General features: G+C 42.6%; 2 protein-coding genes across 8 annotated transcripts in view; both read left to right on the forward strand.

The window, feature by feature from the left end:
- The window catches only part of MICU2 (mitochondrial calcium uptake 2), a 130,646-nt gene extending 120,865 nt beyond the window's left edge, over positions 1–9,781 (forward strand). For all 6 annotated transcript variants that reach the window (XM_048934299.1, XM_048934305.1, XM_048934304.1 and 3 more), the window contains 4 exons: positions 6,753–6,924; positions 7,205–7,313; positions 8,424–8,581; positions 8,888–9,781. In XM_048934299.1, the coding sequence (XP_048790256.1) occupies positions 6,753–6,924; positions 7,205–7,313; positions 8,424–8,581; positions 8,888–8,992 (544 nt within the window). In that variant the 3' untranslated portion in view covers positions 8,993–9,781. The remainder of the gene's footprint in view (positions 1–6,752; positions 6,925–7,204; positions 7,314–8,423; positions 8,582–8,887) is intronic.
- A 7,494-nt stretch (positions 9,782–17,275) lies between these two features.
- Positions 17,276–22,446, forward strand: part of ZDHHC20 (zinc finger DHHC-type palmitoyltransferase 20) — a 41,693-nt gene continuing 36,522 nt past the window's right edge. Inside the window, exons 1-2 of one of the 2 annotated variants that reach the window (XM_048939324.1) lie at positions 17,410–17,508; positions 18,157–18,327. In XM_048939324.1, coding sequence (XP_048795281.1) covers positions 18,183–18,327 — 145 coding nt within the window. In that variant the 5' untranslated portion in view covers positions 17,410–17,508; positions 18,157–18,182. Of the gene's footprint in view, positions 17,509–18,156; positions 18,328–22,446 lie in introns of both variants that reach the window. The other variant, XM_048939333.1, reaches the window with a different exon arrangement.

Genomic DNA, 22,446 nt, shown 5'->3' on the forward strand with positions numbered 1-22,446 from the left:
TGCCACGCTGTTTTTACAAGAGATGACTGATGAGCTGTACAGACATAGATCATTGTCAAAAGAAGAAAAGAATGGTGGTAAATGCTTTTATCGTTTTCCAGGTTGTTGCCTAGAAAGCTTTTCCATTGATCAGTGTAGCACCTAGCGGAACGTAGAGGTGATTAGATTTGATTAGGACACACTAAAACTTGTCACATTAGTTAAATACACAGATATTACTGCATTACAGAGCCACACAGGCTTGAAACTTTAAAAAAAAAAAAAAAAAGGAATGCCTTCTTAGTGAAATTTCACTTTACTTGTATGGGAATTCAGAAATCTGAGACTGATGTTCTCACCTCATTACTTACAGATATTTTCCTCATGCTTCTACTTTGCAGTTGGGCTGACTTAAAAATCTTTTTGGAAGTGCAGCCATCTGTATCTGCACCAATGATGTCCGACCCTTTTAGTCTGCAGCCCAAACACTTTAAAAATGTCAGACAGCCACAGTATCAGGGCACTTCATTTGCCTTGTTCTCCTTTGCGTTCAGATGACACAAAGAAAATGGAAACTGTCTGTGTCTCTTGAGTCAGTGTGAAGCTGCAGTAAGCCAGTCCTTGTGCCTCCTCCCTTCCTACAGCCCCAAACACAGGAGGCAAATGGGTTATAGAGGGGGAACGTGGTTAATCATTCTATTCTCCATCTCCCTGCAGCTGCTGTATGTATAGGGGTCTCCTTGTGTGTATTCCCTACTTATGATTTCTGAAGAAATCAGACTGCTTTTTACTGGACAAGAACGAGACCATGAAACAATATCAGATCATTTCTCAGCTTATTCTTGTTCTGTTGTGAAAGCAGAAGTAAAGAAGTAATCCACAAATAGTAAGAATCCATGTAGAAGCAATTCCATATATATTTTATGACACCAGTTAAGCTCTTTCTCACTATTGTACAGAACACAGTCAAAACAGCAACCAAAGCTGCTCCTTTCCATCCTCCATGGTGGGATTTCCACTTCTGCAGCTTCTGCTGGAACCACAGGCAAGTTGAGGAGGCTGTCAAGGCAGCGCATCCTCCTGTGCCATTCACGTAGTAACAGGATGGTCTCAGAGCTCTTAAGGCGTGACCCAAGGAACACGTGTGCAGCCCCAGACTGCTGCACGATTTCTTGCCAGTTGTCTTGTCCTTACCATCACCATTCACATCTTCAAAACAGTTTTTTTTCACTGGCAAAAGGTAGGAAACATTAATCGAATTTATTTTGTAGAGTGCTTATGTAAATCACTATCAGAAGTGGTGCCTCAAAGCCAGGTGCAATTGGAATTTTTATTGTCCTGTGTCAGTTTAAGAAGATATAAAACAACACACAACAAGCTCATTATATGTGTGTATATACACATATAGATATAACAAAGAAGGGTAAATTAAATACAAGAAGCTGTAACTCAGAAATGTGAACAAATTTCTGTCTCAGGTGACCACCACTTCGTTTTTACAACAATATCATCTTCTAATACCTGCCCTCATCTTAGAGATTGTCACACTTCAAACATAAAGCCAGAAATCCACTGAAATTCCAGGCTTTTTTTTTTTCATTCTCATGCCTGGCAGTTTCCCTGGAATTTTTGAGACAGAAACTATTTTTTGTACTTTTCCTCCAAAACTTTTTCAGTGGTGCTTTAAATTCAGCTATGTAGTGTGTGGGGTTTTTTTATTATTATTATTATGAGTAGAAGGCTATTTAGTTTTCTGGGTTTAGCACATATTTCTTCTTGACAGCCACTGTGGTGTTTTGTTATGTTTTTTTCTGAAAGTCCCTTGCTGATCTTGTTTAAGTATGTCTAATCCCAAATAAAAGAGGAGACAGTAATTCACTCCCTAGACAGTTTATGACTGCTATGACTTTTTTCCTGTAATCTGTCCCCAAGCAAGCTTAAATCTCTCACAATCTCCTTCAAGGGTGAAAAAAAAAAAAAAAAAAAAAGGAATAAGTGAGAGAGTATGGAAAAAATATTAAAAAATACTTCTAATTGATTCTGGGAGGAGAAATGAAAAATTACTTTCCAGTATGGTTAAACAATGATCATAATTTAATCGTATAAGAAAAAATAAATCCTGTTAATTTTCTGTCCTGATTTGTTGCTTTCAAACTTCTCATCAATTAATTGAAGTTTACACCTCTTTATTCATTTTTTTCTTCTCTAGCTCAGAGGTCACCAGTTGTACAACCATGCACAAAACACTGCCTTTCATTTACTTGCCCTGTTTCTCTTTCTTTTGGTATTTTCAAACTCCTTGGTACATTCATTTAAGAAACCAAAATATATACACTAAACCACACTGATGGAACTGAAGTTCGTTTGGTGCTCTTTCTGTGTTCATGCCAAGGCACACAGGCAGGATCTCAAGTAGCATCATCAACCAGTGATGTTTTTGCTGCGGTGACAGTTTGCACATTTGCAGTGATTTTCATCTAGAGATTTGGAAGTGCAGTTATGATTGCCTTTTTCTGTGTCCCTATACCTATGCTTCTATCTGTCTATAGACCCCAAATTCACTTAGAGATGACATACAAGCAGGATCAGACTGAGAAAAGAAAAGGGATAAGAACAAAATCTGGCTTCTGGTTCTATATTCCTATCATAAGTGAATCTGAGCATTTCCCAAATATTTAGTAGTGAGGCTGAGAAGAATCCCCATTTCTTCCTTTCCTGTATACTTATCAGACAAATAGCTTGATTTGTTTCCACAAAGTGCTTATAGATGAACGTGATTAGTTTGATTATGTTTGGTTTGGAAACACTGAGGACACTAAATCAATGGGAGTTTTGCCTGTAATTCTGACAACACTGAGATTGATTAACTGCTTTAGCACTTGCTGAGTTTGCAAGCATGTATGTAAGTGATCTGTGAAGGTTAGTGGTCAAGTCCTTATTAGGTTTTCCATATTCTCTTCTGGAAAGTCATATTTGCCAAAAGGCAGCCTTGCAGCTCTTAGTAGCAGTCATTTGCTGCAGAGATGATTATCGAGTCTCCAGCAGGACTGCAGTGTCTGAAGAGAAGCCAAAGCAGAGCAGAAATGCTGGAGTGATGTATTCACCTCTGTCTTAATTGTCAGGTTTCCTTCCTACAAACCTGTGTACCACAAGCACTGGTCGGTTCTGTATTAGAGTACTGAAGCTCTGTACAGACTTTGAATTCAGATCAAAAAGTATAGGAAGGAAAACATTCCCTAAACTTTCCTTTTGTGTTTCATTCTCTACTTCATGTGCCATAAGGAAGCTAGCACTTCATTGCAACATCTCAGGTTGGAGAAAGAATAGCTGCATTCCTGAGGTTCCGCACTTTTCACTTCTATTAAAGCTGAGTTGCCAAAAAGCCCTAAGAGACTCCCTCTTGCTGTAGGTTTGTAAAGCATGTTACAAAATGTGGGCTAACTTCTGATAAGGCTTCTGGATGCTGTTGTAACATAAAACAGGCTGTCTTAAAGAAAGTATGTCTGCTCCCAGCCTTTTCTCCATCTTACAAATTTGTGATTGATCTTTTCTTTTTGTTATTTGGAAACTGAGGAGTTGCTTTTATCCTTAAGCTGCAGTGCAAGAGCATTTCCAGTGCAGTTATTCTTGAATTGTAGAACACATCTAATATGCGAATCCCATTCCCACAGCTGAATTTTGTCTTTTGCCATTGACTTTAGGAGAGCAGGAATTCCATTAGTATGCTTGTTTTTCCTAATATATGAAGAAATTGTGAAGGAATTTCTAACTGAAAATTGTCACACTGTGATCCAGAAGATAAAGAATCAAGTATCCCTAGTGGTGTTACGGCATAAAACTATCAGGTTTTACTTCCTAACCAGAAAGCTATTTTTAATAACTTCTAATAACTTTCTTTTAAAAAAACTCATTAGGATTTTTAACTCTCACATCTGGGAATAACAGTGACCTAGAATGCTGATGTGATGATTCATGGTATTTTAATTTTTGTAATATGGGAATCTATCAGATATAAATTTTACATTACATATTTCAGCTGCTGAATTTGGTATGGCAGGAAATCTTCCCACTCTAGCTTGCCAGGAGCAAGCCTACGTGTTGAAATGAAGGATCCATTAATTTTTTTTCATACCTAAAGAAGTAATTCCTGCTCTCCTCCCCACTCTAAGTACGATGCGTGGCTGTTGTGTAACCATCGATGTGCAGTGACATTGCCTGGAAGCAACTGGAGAGGACAAGATTCCAGGCTTGAGAAAAGGCAGCAGAAACCATGGAAAGATTCAGTGCCTCATTCCCTATGAGACGGAAGCAGAATCAAGCATATGTCAGAAATGCTAGAGCCAAATGCTTCCCTTTCCTCTTTGGTTCCCTTGCACCATTCAGATGGCTGATGTATGTGGCTACGCAGATCACTGGCTCCTTCCTCAGCATATAGAAATGCTTGGTCACCCAGTGCTGCCCTGTCAGGGTACAGCCCTGGGTGGATCACTGAGACATTTGTGCTTAAGTGAAACCTGCAAATGCAATATTTAGACATGATGGAGGAACATGTCATTTGTCATCACCTGGCTACTGACCAGCTAATGACAGAGAGGCAGCTCTCCAAAATGAAGAGCTTATCCTATCGAGGACAGACCTTACACCTATCACAAGATGTATTTTACTTCCACAGAGTAAAAGCCAAGAAAATAAAACACCAAATTACACCCTGTCTTGTTTTCCTACGTCCATGGCTTAAACGTATTTCTGAAAGCAACCTTATTTTCAGCAGCTTCTCCTTCCCCAGACCAGGCATTCCATCAACTGCAATCAAAGATGTGGTTACTGCTCTGCATGACCTCTGCTGTCTTCCAGCCATACATGAGCCACACATCCCAGATACTCCACTCTCACTTCTGCTGGGCACTCCCAAAACGCAGCAAAGCTCTGTTAGGTTGCCTGCATGGCTTTGGTCTGCAAGGCCTGTTCTGCCCAACTGCTCAGCACAGGCAGACACGGGTGTTTAAAAAAAAGAGGTCTGAGGACCACAGCCTTCAAAACAATGCAGCCAGCTTTTGAAAGGCTGTTAAGGCAATGGTGCTCTGAGTACCCCAGCCAAGAAAACCTGCCTGCTGTAATGCTGTCCATGGGGGGGGGGGGGGGGGCACCTCTGCTGTGCAGGGGCCTTGAAACTACCTTCACTGGACCACAGTGTATAAAATGTGGGAGCATAGCACACACGTACTCAGTATTACAGTGATAGAACTCCAGCCTGAATCTTAGATTTCCTCTCAGTGTCAGGCTTTCTGTCACTTGTGTGTCCTGAGCAGTGAAGCATTTGTTGGCCCTTTATTTGCATGTGCAGCTCTAATTATTAGAGAAGAAAATACAAGAGAGAGCTTATGCTGCAGCAGCAGCCTTCAGCTAACCCCTTATAGACTTCACAGAGCTTCAAGCTACTAATTGTCCGAGTGATCTCATTAAAGAACTAAAGATAGCTGTGCAGGCTAAAATGCTTTAATTTCAGGGAAAATAATTCAAATCCAGTGAGGCCATGCAAACACTGACAAGCAAATGAGTCTCTGCTGCTCTTTGCTGCCTAGACCCTTAGCTGTCTTCTCCAACTAATTGCTTTGTCCCAATATAGAAGTATTTCATTCCCTCCTGTCAGTAAATTTTGCAACTCAATTAAGCAGGGTTCTTTTGATGTAATGAAAAGATTCTGGCAAGTCTGGTTGTGTTTTTAACCTCTATATTCACAGGGGGAAAAAAATTGTACACAGCCCATCTCTAAATGGCTCATACACCACTGGTTTTCTCTATCTTGAAGTTCATATCAGTCCCTCCACCCCAGAAAATGATAAATGGCTATGCGGGCCAAAATGGGGAAATTCAAAGCTACTGCTCTGCTCGTGGTTCCAGCTTCTGGAGGGCAGTGGAGTGAAGGGTGGTGAGGTGCTGGCACGGGTTGCCCAGAGAGGTGGTGGATGCCTCAACCCTGGAGACACTCAAGATCAGGCTGGACAGGGCTGTGAACATCTGATGGAGCTGCAGGTGTCCCTGCTCATGACAGGGAGTTGTATCAGATGGCCTCTAAGAGTCGCTTCCAACTCAAACGGTTCTGTGATTCTGTACCCGCACATTAGTACTTGATTCTTGTGCTGCTTTAGTTTTTCTCCCTAAAGAATGAGTGCCTTCTAAAACCGCTGATGTTCACAGCATCCTTTTTCAGACAGCTCTCTCCTGAAATACCTGCAACATCATTTTCTGTGCTCTTCCAAACCGTCTGCATGCCATCTGTAGTCCCAGCGAACCCACTCTCTCAGTATTAAAGAACAAATTTGCCAAGCTTCTCTTCTGCCATCTGAGGCTTTGCAGTCTTTGAGGCTTTTAGTTGTCCTTTCATGTAGCGATGATTTCAAGGTTCCTCTTTTCTTTCACCTTTGTAATAGTTGGGGCCTCTTCTTTGGAGGTGCTTTCCAACCTTAAATTCCTCTCCTATTAATATGAAATTTCATAAATAACACGTCGGGCCTTTAGCTGCCGTGTCCTTTTCCACTCATTCATTACAACACTGCCTCATCCATCATTTTAACTCATTATCTGCACCTTTTCAAACATTTCTTTCTCACGTGAAAACTATGGACGATCTCTGCATGCTGTCTTAGCGTGGGCTTAGGGAGCGCCCTGCTGGCGTCCCTGCTGAAATGCAGCCCTGGGAACAAGTCAGCTCCCAGGCTGTATCTGCGGCCAGCTGGTGCTGTCTAATGCATATTCACTATTTGTTCTCACAGGTTCATGGAAAATTTGCAAACAGAAGTGCAAGAAATGGAATTCATACAGTTTTCCAAGGGATTGAATGTCATGAGGAAGGAGGACTTTGCAGAATGGCTACTGTATTTCACTGATGAGGAAAATAATGAAATTTACTGGCAAAACGTGAAAGACAGATTTGAAGCAGGAGAGGTTGGTACCTGGAGTGTGCTTTGTTTTGCTTCCTTGTTTCTGCATTCAGGTTTTCATGTGAATGCAAGTATCTAAAAATAAAACCAGTTTCCAAATCAATTATGGCAGCTCTTGAGTTTTATGCAAATAAGAACCATGACAATTTATTAACTGAGAAATATAAGTATTGACCACAAGCGTTCACATCCAAATGTTAAGTCCATTGGATTTAACAAAACAGATTTACTTTGCTTTTGAAAGTACTGTCCAGTATATATCATCTAATTCTTTGATACTCTAGAATATCAGTTTGGAGGAATTCAAGACTTTCTGCAAGTTTACAAACAACCTAGAAGACTTTTCTATTGCCATGCAGATGTTCACCGTAGCCAATCGTCCCGTGAAGCGAGGTGAGTGCTCCACAGCTTCACATCTGTATTTCTAAAAAAGAAGAGATGCACTTTTCTTACAGAATTTTGTGCAGTGCTACACAATCATGCCTATGAAAAACAAGTAAAGTGTTTTTCAAACCACAGAACTGAGGGAGTTGTGCCTTTCACGTATAACAGACATTTAAGAGCAATGCGGCAACATTTTTGTGGAAATACAAGTGTCTTTTGTTGTGATTCTGACGTTGTTACATACTTGTGATACTTGAAAAACAGATCTCCTGAGTTATCTGAAAACAGTAACAAAAGTTCCTGAGAAGGGTTGTTGAGACATTAACGTTTAGAGAGACATTAATGTTTAGATGCATAATTGGTTGGCTCACTTGAAACTGAACAGTGTGTCATGACAAGACCCTTCTCCTTTTCTTTGTGTTCTACTCACAGAGGTGCAGTGCCATGTCTTGATTTATACTTAACATAAGGAGCTGAAACAGTTCACATCTTTTTGAAGACAAAGTTAGGAGTGTATATAATGTATGTTGGGACCTTTTTAAGTTGTGGTATATCCTTTTTCAGGAGGATTTTCTACTTAATTATATTTAAATGAAATGTAGAAGAATCAACTGCATTTACAGAGAAATTATTGAAAGATGCAAAGATGAGAGATGGAGTGCTCTTTTTTCTAGTAAGCTTCAGAACTAAGCATATTTATATAATTAGTTATATACATCATTTGCTATGAAATCAGAAGCACAACATTGCTGTATTTATCACTTAGTGGGGATAACTTGCTGTAATAATCTACAGTGCTACTCTGATATAGTAACCTTCACTTCCTCCTTGAAACTCAGACATCTGTGATGCCTTCAAAAATGCATCCCATTCATGTGGCAGAATGTGCTTGCAGTGATAATCTGCAACCATTTCCCTCTTGCTATCTTCTGTTTTATGACAATCCCATACATTTTCTTATTTTACTTGAGGCAAAACTCCAAATTCTTTACACCACAAAATACTCTAGCTAGGATATCCAGAGGACATTGTAAGATCTACAGAAGGCTGCAATTTGTGTGCTTTGCAATGCCTTTCAGTGTTCAGTAATGTAATGATGTCGTATTCTGTCTTCACTAGCTGAGTTCAAGAGAGCAGTGAAGGTGGCGACAGGACAGGAGTTCTCAGATAATATTCTGGATACCATCTTCAAGATTTTTGATCTCGATGGAGATGACTGCCTCAGCCACAGCGAGTTCCTCGGTGTCCTGAAGAAGCGAATTCATCGAGGTTTGAGGGTGAGAAGCTGATGGCATCTGTCCTTCCCATTAACATACTTGTTTTTGAATACCACAGATTATTCTTACAACTATCTTATTAATGTTTGTAGAAACACAAGTAGAGATAGTGAATGGAAAGAAATTATATTTTAAATTGAAGACTCCTTACTGCTTATGAATCTGGGAGGAGTGCTGCCATCATTGGTGATATATATGTGAACTGTGGGAGCAGCAGCATCTCTCTACATATTATATTTATAACACAGTCTGCAATTAAGAGTCTTTTTTGTGTAAATGTTAAACATGCTCTAATTTTATTAACAGGTACCACAACAGCAAGGCATTCAAGGGTACTGGAAGTGCGTGAAAAGGGAAAGCATTAAAGGAGCAAAAGAATTGTGGAAGCAAAGTGGGAAAAGTCCTTTTTAAAAGTGTCCATTATTGCTGGTTTGCTGTAAATGTTATGTAGGGTTTTTTTGTCTGTCCTGTTTACATAAGAGCTGAATCAAAAATACTTTTTTTTACTACAGCTGAACTAAATTAACCCAATATCTAATGCAAAAAAAAAAAAATTATATCATTCTAGTGTAATCAGTTGGGTTTACAGAATTGTTATCATGTTTGACCTCCCTACAGAAATACTCTTGTTCTAGGGAATAATGCTATTTATTTTTTTGTGGAGTCTGACCCTGCACTGTGACCTCTGGGATGCATAGGATTTAATAGTGGCCACTGGCTGGAACAATCCAACAGTATCATCTCCCGGTGGAAGAATGGCCATCATCTCATCCGGCCACTAACACAGCAGTTCTCTTTCCCTGGCAAAGACAGGGGTCCAAAAAGGGAAACCATTTGCACAGTCCATGCAAGTCAAGGTACCTGCATCAAAAACAAAATCTCACGTGGCTTGTGCCCCCATTACTGTGAGCTGCTTGTTGCTAGTTCCTGGCAGATGGTTCCACCAGGTCCAGGGTAGATGTCTGATTTGTCTGCTTTTGTTGATAATAGCTTTAAACTGGAAATATAAGGCTGCTGATGCAGGCTTTAAAAGTTACATGTTGATCTATGAATGTGTATTGAGACTCTCAGACCTCTTCAACAAACAGTATAAACAAGAAGGAAAAATCCTCATCCTCATTCTATCATAAGCAGTGATTACACCTTGATTTGTAAATGTTTTGCTTAATTGTAATGCAGAAGATAAATGTGTAACAAATATTTACTTTGTGTTAGTAACAATTATGACAGGGAATGCTGCAGTATCTCAGGAACTCAATGTTATAACAAGCGTTGGCAGGAATAATAGACCCAACAAAAAGTAAACAAATTGTTTAATTGCAAAGCTAGACAATTAATTGCAAATCCAAATTGCAAAGCTAGACATAAGATGTCAAACAATAAAACAAAAAGAAGGTAAAAATTAACATGAATGTTTTTCAGCCATATCACAGTGTGCTTCTCTGTATACACACATATGCATGGTATATTAGTTTTTTTCTTACAGACTCAAGAGCCTGTAGTCACAGGTCCAGATCACTGGTTGGTCACTGCGTATAGGAGACAGACTTTAACACACAGAGCTGTCTGCATTGTCTGTTTTGTCCAGGCTGGGGTAAAGGCCTGACTTTTCAAGGCAGGTTTGTTCTAACAGACTCAAAAAACGAACTGGGTAAAACAACTGAGAAATCTCACCACTGCAGATCCCACCTAAGGAGGGTTACAGGTAAGATATTTGGTATGTCAGTGGCCATCAGGCAAGCTAGCGCTAAGGAAGAGTCCTCCCAGGTCTCAGCACTCTAGAGAGAAGCAAGCAAAGCAGCAGCATGCAACCACCTGCTACTCCTCCCTATGCAGCATTCTCTTGGAGCTTTAATTTAAATTGTGCAAAAGAGAAAATGCTTTTCTTTGTGTGATCTGTAAGCACGCACCCAGTCTCGTCCACATGAACAGGAACGTGACTGTGGGTGCCTCAAGACCTGTCTAGAAAATCAGGTACCAGTGACTGCCAAGGATCCCTCTGCTTCCACCAGGAGCCTCTCAAAAATGAAATAAAATGCAGTAAATGCCACTGCCTCTCCCCCTTAAGCTGAAATGGCACTGCTCTGTGGGCAATGAGAAATCAGGCAGCTGTTTTCACTCTGTGCTTTTGGAAGCTGCTTATGGTGATGGGAACTATGAGTAAGAGCTGCTGGGAGCAGAGGTGGGGCAGCAGGGCTGGCATGGAAGTACCACAACCAGCTTCAGATCACTAAACAATATTTTTTTAAAGGACAAAATCAAGCAAGACACTTCTGTATCACAGAAGTGTGTGTGTTCCCCTACAGTGGGCGTTGTTCCAGCTCTGCTATAATACAAGGCAGCCTTTTACTTGTTGCTGTTCATATTCTGGCAAATTGTTTTTACTTTGGAACAGACACAATTGTTTAACAATTTATTCTGTGAGTTCTTCATAGGTTTTTGATGTTCTGCATTGCTTTTGTGGTTGTTTCTTGTTTTGTTTTGTTTACCAATGACACATATCCTGCAAACTGTTTGGTTTTCTGTTGGAAAAATCAATTCATCTAGCTTTAGTGTATCTAGGAGTTTAATGCCTTATTGCTCATTCGTATCTGGGTTTGTGCAATCAGCAATATCTGCTTTTGGCAGCAAGTTACTAAAAATGGATTTCAAGCTTTATTTCTTAGCTAAAGATCTGGTATCCAGTTCAGAGGAAAAAGAAAACAGATAAGTTTATTTTAAGACAAACATCATATCTATAATAAAATAAGAAATGGAATGATTTCTTAGGAATTAAAGTGCAATTAACATTTTCAGAAGAAACTATCCTGAAAGTACAGCCAGGAAGGAATTCCTCTGAATGCCAGGGAAGATTTGTCCGTTGAAAAATCAGGCTCTGTGTTTAATCTGTAGCTTGTTTTTGTTTGTTTTCACCAAAAAGATTTGTGAAACAGTCTTAAAATCATTTCTTAGATAAAATATCTTAGACTGAAAGAGCTGTTTACATAAGTGTTTAGGCCGACCTTGTCTGATGAAGAATCCATTGTAGTTTTAATTTTTTTAAGCTCCTTTTAGTAACTGTGTGGTATTTGCAAGCTGTCTGTCAACATTACTCAACACAATTTATTCAAAGGTCTTGCCTACTGCCAACGTGCCAATTAAGTGTATCAATTACAACTTTTTTAACCTTACAAATCCTTCCTCTGAACAGAAATATACTAAAAATGAAATAAAATTAAATGCTAATAAAAAGCCTCCAACTTTGCTTTTGAGTGTTATTTGGAATAAAAAAAATAATATATGACATATTGTGGAGGTCTCATAAACTGTTTTAAAACTATTTTAAAAGAATACACAAGATGAGAACTGCCAGATAAAGGGCCGAAATGGGAACAAATCCAGAGAGTTAGAGGAAGTATTTCAAAATGCGTATCTATTGTCCATATTTTGACTTAAGCATAGAGATGGATTAATAAATGTACATTGGAGTTTCAAATACAGTTTTCTTCTCATGGAAGAGTGCCAAAATCTCTTGTGTCTTCAACCTTTCCTATTAAACAGCCACAGCAGGTCAGGAAACTATTCCAGTGAAGAAAGAAACCTTCAGTCCTTCTGAACAGACAATATGCATCCCAGTGATGTGGATGTTATTACTGAGATCCACACTGACCAAGCAACAGCCCCTCTAATGCCACTGGGCACTGAGGAAGCATGAAGGCAAAACCTGTGGACATAGACACATATTGTGTCACATATTTGTGCACCAGGCAGCCATAGAAATTCCTCCTAGAGAAATTGAAGATGTTGCCCAACAAGAGGTGGAAAGGAAACCTGAGAGACTTGAGCATGTACAAAATTAATCCACAAACAAGCTTGCAGCTCCTCGCTCATTTACTTTCTGAAGGTTTCCTGCTGTCTTTGTTGATTAAACAATTCCTGGTTGGTTCAATAATGTAGAAATTATGCAGCATATGTGGAGACAGATTTCCCATTAGGCTGGTGTTGGCTCAGTTAATAAAGTTTTTGCTTCATTAACCAGAAGGCTGTGGTGCAGAGCTCTCCTCATGGACCCCAGGAACTGCGCTGTGGCTCCTGCACACCGTCCTCCCAACATTGCACAACTGTGCCCACCTGTGTCATGCCAGAAAGTACACATCAGTCCTTGGAGAGCAAACAGCTGTGCTTTTTCACACCCACATGCCCAATTGGAAGCTTGTTCTTCTGTTTCCTGTCCCAGCTGATGGTGGCCGGCCTTTCCTCACCAAGTGTGATGTGGAAATCAAATCATAGAATGATTAAGGTTGGAAAAAAACACTAAGATCATCCAGTCCAACCATCAGCACGTCCCTACCATGCCCATTAACTGTGTCCCTCAGTGCCACATCTCCACATTTCTTGAATCCCTCCAGGGACAGTGACTCCAGGGACTGGGCAGCCCGTGCCCCTGCCTCACCACTCCTTCCGATAAGAAATTTTTCATGATATGCAACCTGAACTTCCCCTGGTACAACTTAAAGGGAGGAAGGTTCTGGGATGCTCTGGCTAACTTAAAGATTGAAGGCTCTGGGAGTACACACTCTGCATTTGGCAAAATGTGAGATTCACTTTGGCCTCAATCAAATGCTCTCAGACAGGAAAATCTGGGAGAAAGGAGACTCTGTAGTCAAAGCAGAGAAATGTGTGGGATTTCAGACACCAGCAAGTGCCAAAACATCCTCTGAAGAGTCTGTCCTTGTCATAGAATCATAGAATACCCTGAGTTGGAAGGGACCCACGAAGATCATCACATCCAGCTTCTGGCTTTACCCAGGACCACCCACAAATCAGACCATATGCCTGAAGAGCGTTGCCCAGACCCCTGTTGGGCAGTGTTGTGACCACTGGGCTCTGTTCCAGGGCCTGACCACCCTCTGGTGAAGAACCTTTTCCTGATCTCCAACCCGACCTTCCCCTGATGCAGCCCCAGGCCGTTCCCTTGGGTCCTTCTCCATGAACTGCAGAGGGAGCACAGGAGATGATCTTCACCAGACTTAACTTGTACTTTGGCAATGCCTTCTTTGTTCATAAGCTTTAATGGATCCTAAGTAAGAGTACTTACATTTGGACCTTTTTTTCTATAAATTGAAGTGCTGTTTTGTTGGAAGGGTGAAAACTCTTAGAAAGGAACAATTTTAAAGACTTGTCAATACAGTGTTTTGGTTTTTTGGGTTTTTTTTTTTTCATCTTAAGTATGTGGCATCTTACTGTATTTTAATATACTTTGAAATTGATACTATTAGGAGCAAACATTACTAAAAAGTGTGTGTCTCTTAAATAAACCACACAAGGTGGTTCCTAAAGCAATGGGAGCTGAGTCACAGGGTAGCTGATTGTATTCCCTGCTGAATGGGAAGGATAGCAAAATGCTCTGCAGCTTTTTAGGATAGCAAAATGCTCTGCAGCTGGTCTTTAGAAAAGAGAATTCAAACTGTAATTTAGAAGACATGAACATGACCGAACACAAGGATGCTAGGAAAGCAACGAATAAATCAACACAGCTGAAATTAAATGTTTCAAATGCTGTTTGAACAAAACAAGTTCTTTGCAATTTAGGATTTGACCCAATGCAAGCACGGACAACTAATCACTCACAGTTAATGTATACAAGATTACATGAGCCATACTGGAATGCAGAGAGCAAGTATTTGAGCCATCTCCTTTGGTTTTATGTGCATATCAGAAATCAAGCCTACAGAAATTGATTTGTCTGTTTACTACCAGGAACAAATAGAAAAGATTCCTAATGAGCCACATTATTATTTTGCATCAACCTCCACCTAAAAGGATGCTGGGTTGCTTCTTGCCAGGTCATGGCTTGTTCCTAGCCCTCAGAGGAAAGAAATACTGAAGCAAAACTGAGATGAAATTATGAAGATGAAGGCTAAAGAGAACGATGAGAACATCTGAAGGAGTGTTTGCTGTGTTTTGCTGTAAGGCAGCTTTCCAAAAGGACAGCAGATGTATAGCTATATATTTTTTTCAATTCAAAAAAAAAAAAAAAAGTTGTAAGGGGTGACGCAGTAATTTACAGTGCAGTAAATTTTTCCACTTTTTCCCTGCTAAGTTTGAACTGTTTATTACAAACAAACGAACAAAATTCTGCAAGAATGTGCAGGAGACCCCTGCCAGAGCAGAGGATGCAAAGGTACATTTCACTGCTCTCACAGAGATCTTCATGTAGGTAAATCAGGTGGGCAGCCAGAAAGGGGCATGTGAAATGGACCAAGGACACCTGGGTTTTGCTTCTTGACAATTATGGAATGACCTCACATGAGCTGTAGTGCAGTGCTTCAAAGCCAAGCAGACACGCAGTCACTTCTAGCAGAGCTTGCTTCCATTCTGCCTAGCATCCATTTAAGGAGTTCTTTTCTGCTCAGAAAGTCAGAGTAGATACATGCCAGATGGCTCTAGGAAGTGGAAGATGTTACTCCCTGAGCCAAGTGGTCCTTATGCAGTGCAATTCCTCGGGTGGGAGCACACATGCAGGACAAGCAGCCCTCCCAGAGCCTCACAGCCTCGTCAGCATCTTTCTTTGATTCATTTCTACTTCAGTTCCTCTTAGGATGGAAACACTGTACAGAAATGTTGCCGGCAATAGCTGGTCAAAAATCATCTCTCATAGGCTTATACAGCTGTCACTGGCTTTGTGATTCATATTCACTACTTCTTATAAAGGGTGACGATATTCTTACGAAAGTTGGAGAGAAGGATGAAAGCAGTGTCAGAGAGCAGTAACAGCAGCCACAGGCACCACAGGCTCAGCACAAGCTGGTTGTAATTGCATCTCCCTGGAGACCCATTCTGGCCCATTCCCACCAATGGTGGTGTGGCACTCAGGGCTCAGTGCAGGATGAAGAGCACATATGCTGTGAAGTTGCTCACTTCCAAAAGTGGTTGGTTAGATAAATGTTCACACTGTTTGTGCACATCTTCCTTGTAATTCAAGTTCCAACAGCCCTGTACCAAGCCTTCCAACAGGGTGATGCAGGGTTGTATATCCCACTGCTGACAGTTTTATATTCCATAGCTTGCACCCCTCCTTTAACAAGAAGATCACCATCCCAATGACCCTCAGAAAACAGCACCTCTCTAATGTATTGCCCATGAGAAAGAAATTAATTATTTATAAGAGTCAGGGGAGGATCAGGTTGAGAGTTAGAAAAAGGTTCTGCACCAAAGGGCAGTGGGCACAGGCCCTGAGCTGCTGGAGCTCAGGGAGCATTTAGATACTGCTCTCAGACACAAGGCTTGATTTTGGGTGATCCTGTGTGGAGCCAGGGGTTGGACTTGGTGATCCTTATTGTCCCTTCCAACTCAGGATATTCCGTGACACTATGATTCTAAGTAAGCAGCCAACCACTGGTTCAATGTTTCCATTGCCAGTGGCTATGCTTGATACAGTGAACAACTGGAGATTCCTGAGTTTGATATCTAAGAGGTATTTTCTGCTAGTTTGGCAGACACTATTGCCTCAATCTACTTTTGGGTGTCCGGGTGGTTATGACTGACACTGCAACAGCGTGTTACTGAGTTATCCTATACGAGATTCAAAATTCCTCCCATTTTCTTTAGCTTAGCTGTGAGCATTTCAACACCAAACAAATATAGGACCACTGAATGTCACTATGCGCTCTTTCCACAGCGTTCACCAGGTAGTCAGCACGCCAGACAGTGCCAGGTGGTTGGTATGGAAGGGGCATGCTGTGAGCATAGAATCATAGAATTAAGGTTGGAAAAGGACACTAAGATTGGAGGTTGGACTCAACCATCAACCTATCCCCACTAACCACACCGCTCAGTGCCACATCTCCACGTTTCCATATCCAGGGGCAGCGACTGCACCACCTCCCTGGGCAGCTGTGCCACTGCTCCACCACTCCTTCTGATAAGAAATTTTTCCTAACATCCAATATAGTTCAGAAAAATTCATTTCTGACATTCAAGGTCCCAATTTCAAGATGAATACCAGTTGTTCGATATTCAGTGGCTCAAGCTAACCTGTGCCACACACAGGCTGACAGAACTGTGCCCCTTCATTGCTACCGTGATTGCAAAGGTGCCATACAGACTCCACACAGCTGCCCCACGCTGTGCTCCCAACCCTCATCGGTCGTTCGCATTTATTTGCTCATTTTTTGCTCCCGGCCGACCCCACGCCGTGAGGAACCCGCGGAACGCCACAGCGCCGTGCTACAGCGCGGCCGCCGCCAGGTGGTGCCGGAGCGCCGCGACAGACGGCCGGGAGCGGACGGCGGGCGGGAACGGGGCCGTGATCTGAGGCCGTGGCAGGTCATCGCCCTGGGACGGCGTTCACGTCCTTCCCAGTAGTGAATGGCGTTGTGCTTTGGATTCAGGGTGAGAATAATGCCGATGTCGCAGAGCGGAGCTGCACAGAGTTCAGCTTCTCGAAGTGCCCTGCCGGGAGAAGCGGCAGGTACGCAGGAGCTGGGAGGGGCAAGCCCAGCGCGGGGCAGGACCGGCGCAGCCGACCCGGACGGCCGGAGGGACACCCCACGCTGTGCGGTGACGGCGGCCGCGGGCTGCCGCGCAGGGACCTCCCTGTGAGCCGGGCGGGACGCCGCGCCGACACGCGCCGTCGGGGCTCCGCCACCCGGAGGCAGAAGAAGGAGGAGGAGGCGGCGGGCGCGGGGCCGCCCATCTCCCGCCCACTGCGGCCCGCCCAGGGCCTGCCCGCGCCGCCCGGGGCCGGCTCCGCAGCGGCGGCGATTGCTGCAGCCGCCGCCCGTGCAGCGCCGGCGCCGATGCCTCCTGCGGCGGCCGCGAGGGGAAGATGGCGCCGTCCCACGTCCTCAAGTGCTGCCAGAGGGTGCTGGCCTGGGTGCCCGTGGTCTTCATCGCCCTGGTCGTGGCCTGGTCCTACTACGCCTACGTGGTGGAGCTGTGTGTGTGTGAGTGCGGGGACGGAGGGCGGGCGGGCCGAGAGCCGGGCGGGGGGACCCCGCGCCGCCCTGCTGGGAGCTCTGCCCCGCGCTGCGGCACCGGGCAGCCCCGAGGGGTCACTTTTCCCTCGGGCGTTCGTTTGGAGCGGTCTTGTTGTCTCCCCCCTCACCCCGCTGCCCCCCGGCCCGGGGCCGTCCCTGGAGCCGGGTTGACCTGCCGCCTCCCGTCGGAGGGCGGGAAGGGGTCCCGGTGGGCTCTGCCCACTCTGAAACGCCTGATGGCGGCGGAGCCCCGGGGAGGGGTTGGGGGCTCTGGAGCTCGGGCGGGATCTCCGTCTCACAGCTGCGGCCGCTCGGGTGGCGTTTCCCCCTATTCTTTCTATTTCGCTCGCTTTGAGCCGATCTGGAACTTCCTTGCGTACCCGACAACTCCGCGTTGAGTTGTGTTCCCCCCTTCCCCCCACCCTTTTAATTAACGTTGCCGGGGTCCGGTGTCGCGGAGGTGTAATTAGGCTGAAAACATCCTCCCTAAGAGGGATTTGGGGCTTAGGGGTTTGTCGGGCTGCGTCAAGGCTGTGGTGGTAGGGTTCAACCTCGTGGAAATCTGATTTGTGGTCGGTGTCAGTCAGGATGATATGTTCCCTGTTCTGTCTGTAGGAGGAAATTAAGTCTGCTTCGGGAGGATGTTCACCCGTTCAGGGGAAATGGAGACGCACAGGGATGTGCAGCATTCACCAGCCTTGCTGGGCTTTGGTAGCAGTGTAGGAAATCTAAGAAACGCATCACTTGGTGCTCAGTATTTTAAAGCAAGGAAGGTGGAATTAAAAGGTAAAATAAGAATGAATAGCTATTTTCAGCTATGTGCATAGGTGTGCTTTTGTCCATATACTTCTGTTTCTGTGAAATACTTGCTTTCATAGCTCTGACTTGAAATAAAGCGCTTGAATGTACTTAGATGAAACCTGTAAAGATATCTGTTCTTTGGAAATCATCAGAAATGTTAGTTTGTTGTAATACTTAGTTTTCAGGCAACTTCTGAAATTCTGTCTCTCACATTTCTGTTAACATATGTGGAATGGCACATAGCATAAGCAGCAAGCAAAATGTTATTTGGACATAAAGTAGTAGAAATATAATTCTAAAGGAGTGCTTACCGAGGTATTACACGAAATGTTGACATGGAAGAGTTGCAAATATGTCATTGCATCCAAATGTGTCAGTTTGCTGTGGTTTAGTAGTCTGCTTGTTTGAGTAAATAGTGCTGTTATTTTTGGGAAATAGGACTTAAAACTATAAACACTTGGAACCAGATTTTACATAGTCTCTAATACGGGAGGTTTAGGGCATGGATTTAGAGCAGTGCTGAGGGGCTGTGCAGAGTTGTAGACTTATATTTTACAGATGTGATATGAAGTCCAACATGATGAAAGGCAGACCAGGGGTATATGTTTCTTCTCATCAACAAAGAACAGAAATTCAAGAGCCAAAGTGACTTGCCCAGGGTTGTGCTGGTGCTCTCTGGCTGAATCAGGATGGGTCAGTCCTCCATCCCCCAAGTCCCAACTCTGTGCCCTAATCACAGAGTGGGTCAGGGCTGGATGCTGCTGAGTAATTTTCCAGAGATAAATCTTTGACCCCCATCTAATGGAAGACCTTTGCAGACACAGAGAAGCTGCAGAGTCCTTCCAAATTCAGCAGGATTTCATTTGTGTGCAAACAGTTGAAAAGGCTGGCTCATATTTATGCAAGAACTTTGACATCTATAAATCTGATTTCTAGACGTCTGACGCTTGTTTGCAAATCAACTTTATTCTCAGTGTCTGCAGATACAGGCTATTAAGAAAAAGTGGTCGTTCAGTAAGAAAATTACCTATTGATTTTTATTGCTGTTTCTGGATCCTACAGTTGGTTAATGTCAGAGTGATGATTAGTGACCAAGATTTGTTTTTCTATGACTTTTTTTCTGATTGATTTAAAAAAAATATATATATTATTCTCACTTTTAACCTGCTGTTGAACTTAGTTTATGCATGTGAGGAAAATTCATCTGAGGGGACAAGAAAGATGTATTTCAGGCATTTTATGATGCTTTGGGTTGGTCCTCTCCCCCCCCCCCATGCTTTTTTGTTACTCTGCTTGAGTTCCAGCATGGAGAGGATTTAGTGCACAACAGTTTTCTGTTTCTCTTGGCAGATATGTTGATTTTCTCTCCATACTCCATGTTCTATTTTGGTTTGAAAACTACTGTAGTGTGCACTATGAAGCAAGGACTTGCCTTTAATGTGCTGTTAATGAATGAAGTGGCAGTCTCAGCATATGTGCCCATACAGCAGGTGCAGAAGTGGGGCTTATGGCTTGTTGTGCATCTGGGTGAGGGAAAGACAGATGGAAGAAGGAAAGTTTTGTAAGGGAGGAGGTGAAACAGATCAAGTAAATACTGTGAGTAAAACAGAAATTACAACCACCCAAGCGTCAGTGTTTTTTCCCAAGGTTATTGTTAAAGGTTAGCAAATTGTTGAGATCTGACGCTAGCAAGGAAACAGGAAGAAAGAAGAGCTTTGTTCTCCCCAACTATTTCTTCTGTCCTGTTATAGTGTGTGTTTTTTTCCTCAAGTCCCAGCCTTGTATTAATGGTTAAACAGATGTATTCAGTTCTCCTACTGGGAAGCCAAGGTTAATGCAGTAGCATAAAATACTCTTAAAGTAAAAACTGGTTGTAAAGCTGGGATTACTTCCTTTTTCATGTCACTCTTTTTCTTTCAGTTTTGCTTCACTGTGGAACTCGCCCCACCCTCCTGCACTGGGACATTCCCGTATTGCTCAATGTCTGCTGCTGGTGGCTGAGGGCCTTGGCCCTGCTCTGTAATTCACCACCGGCATGTATTTACCTGGCTGTGCTGCTTCTACAACCATGAATTGTATTACTTATATGCTGCCTGCAAGCACTGGGAGGGAATGATGTCGGTGAGGTGAAAGGAGGTTCTCAGTGTGAGCTATTCTGTTGTCCTCTATACAAACTGCCTGCATTGGTGTATTTCTCTGGGCCAAACTGGAGCATTACTGGGCCAAACTGGTGAATGCTGGCTGTTTGAGACCACTGCTGCTGTGTAGCTGTGATCCATCTGGTAATCTGGCTACTGACCAACTGGTTCTCAACACGTGTGGAAGTTGAGGGAACTGTTGTGGAAAAACTCTGTGAATGCATATAGCTGAAGGAAATGGGAATGACTTGAGGCAGCGTCTTATTCAGATTTTCTTTAAACGCTTTAAATTAGAAAAGCATGGATTAGTGCTTTCTTAGTAGATTGGTTTTTTCTTTCTACAAATAACTTGCACGGAGCTCTGTATGCAAGAAAACACACCTAGAAATACAGTAAATACAGAAAAGCAGTAGTGGGTGCTGCAAAATGGCTTTTCATTAGTTTAAAACCATTTATTGTTTTCCTTCTCGTTGTCAAAACATGTTTTGCTTTTAACATTGCCTTCGTAAACAATGGTGGTATTATACTGTTAGTGAATTGAACTGATTCTTTCTGCTTACCACATCCCCTCAGAAGGTCATGCTCAGCATGACCGGAGCTCTTCTCGTGGGGCTCATTTCACTTTTGGGTGACTTGCCTATCCCACCATTCTCCAAACCCTTTTGTAGGTGAGCAGCTTAAATACCAACTGGCTACACCTTGATTAGAAGTCACTGTTCTGATTTACACAGCAGAAGCTGGTGGTAAAGTCAGGCTGTTTCATACAGGTACCCCTTTTTTACTAGAATGTTTGCAGAATGTAGTAATACAGTCTGCACAGAGAAAAAGAGAAAGATGTTAACTTTGGCTGAGTTGCCTGCAGATTGCAATTAAGGTGTGTTAGCAGGCTTTGTTTAAAAAAAAAAATAAATAAACAACTTGTTACAGGCAGCATTTTGTTTCTATAGCTAAAATTGTGTGTTGTCATCCTGGCTCTTCTCCTGGGTGGAGTTCTAAAGACAACTGCTTGTTTCATGAACATACACTAGTCTTGTGTTCGTGTTTCTGTGCTTGGAACACCTCAAAGTCTGGAAGGCTGTGATTTCTGAAAGATGTGAGAGTAAATTATTTTGTCTAGTTCTTAACATCTAGTTGCTTTTTTAATGTCTAATATGTCTCGAATCTTGGCAAACAGCAATTTGTAACTTGGAATTCATAATCTACTGTTACTGGTGCACATTTAACTCCTTAACTGTTGTAATGACTGCAGTAGCCCTTTTAAGCAGGAAGATAGCTCTGATTTCCCCTAAGCACATGAGAAGCACTCAGTGATGTGTTGTAATGCACCCGCTTGAAGAATCTGTTGCATAAACAGAAGGCAGGTAATTCCATCTGCTTCCTCTGGAAGAAATCTCTACTAAAAATGTTAATGCAGCAGTTAACAAGCAGAGTGATGTGGTATAAACAGCAGCTCAGTAACCTGATTTCTGACAGCAGCAATGGGGTCATCACACAGGTACAGCATTGGTATGGTGTGTGCAAAGCCATTCCCATTGGAAAAGGGGTTCTTCTTCAGGAGTTCTTCTTCAGGAGCTAACTAATAGCTAACTAATTGAGCACATTCGATTATTAGTAATATTTAACAGTGCTTCTGTGCCCTGTGAATTTCAAAGAATAAAAAAAACTGCTATGGACGCACTTAGTTCTGTTGTAGTGCCTTGGCTCAAGCATGCCTGTTGTCATCTGAAGTGAGAGCCTCTTCTCTTGTTATGAATAAGTAGAATTCCTGGTGAGGTGCTCAGGCTGGATACAAGTGTGTTGGAAAACCAGATGCTTAGCTTGAGCAGAAAGATTATCAACCTTCTTATTTGGTTCTTCACGCTGTGTTGGTCCTGTTGCTTTATAGGGACAATGGCCATGTGCCCTTTATATGGTATGAAATCTGCTCACTTGGCATTCTCCTATTGGAGAAGAAAAAAAAACAACA

The sequence above is a fragment of the Lagopus muta genome, chromosome 1 (assembly GCF_023343835.1).
Source record: "Lagopus muta isolate bLagMut1 chromosome 1, bLagMut1 primary, whole genome shotgun sequence".
Taxonomy (NCBI): domain Eukaryota; kingdom Metazoa; phylum Chordata; class Aves; order Galliformes; family Phasianidae; genus Lagopus; species Lagopus muta.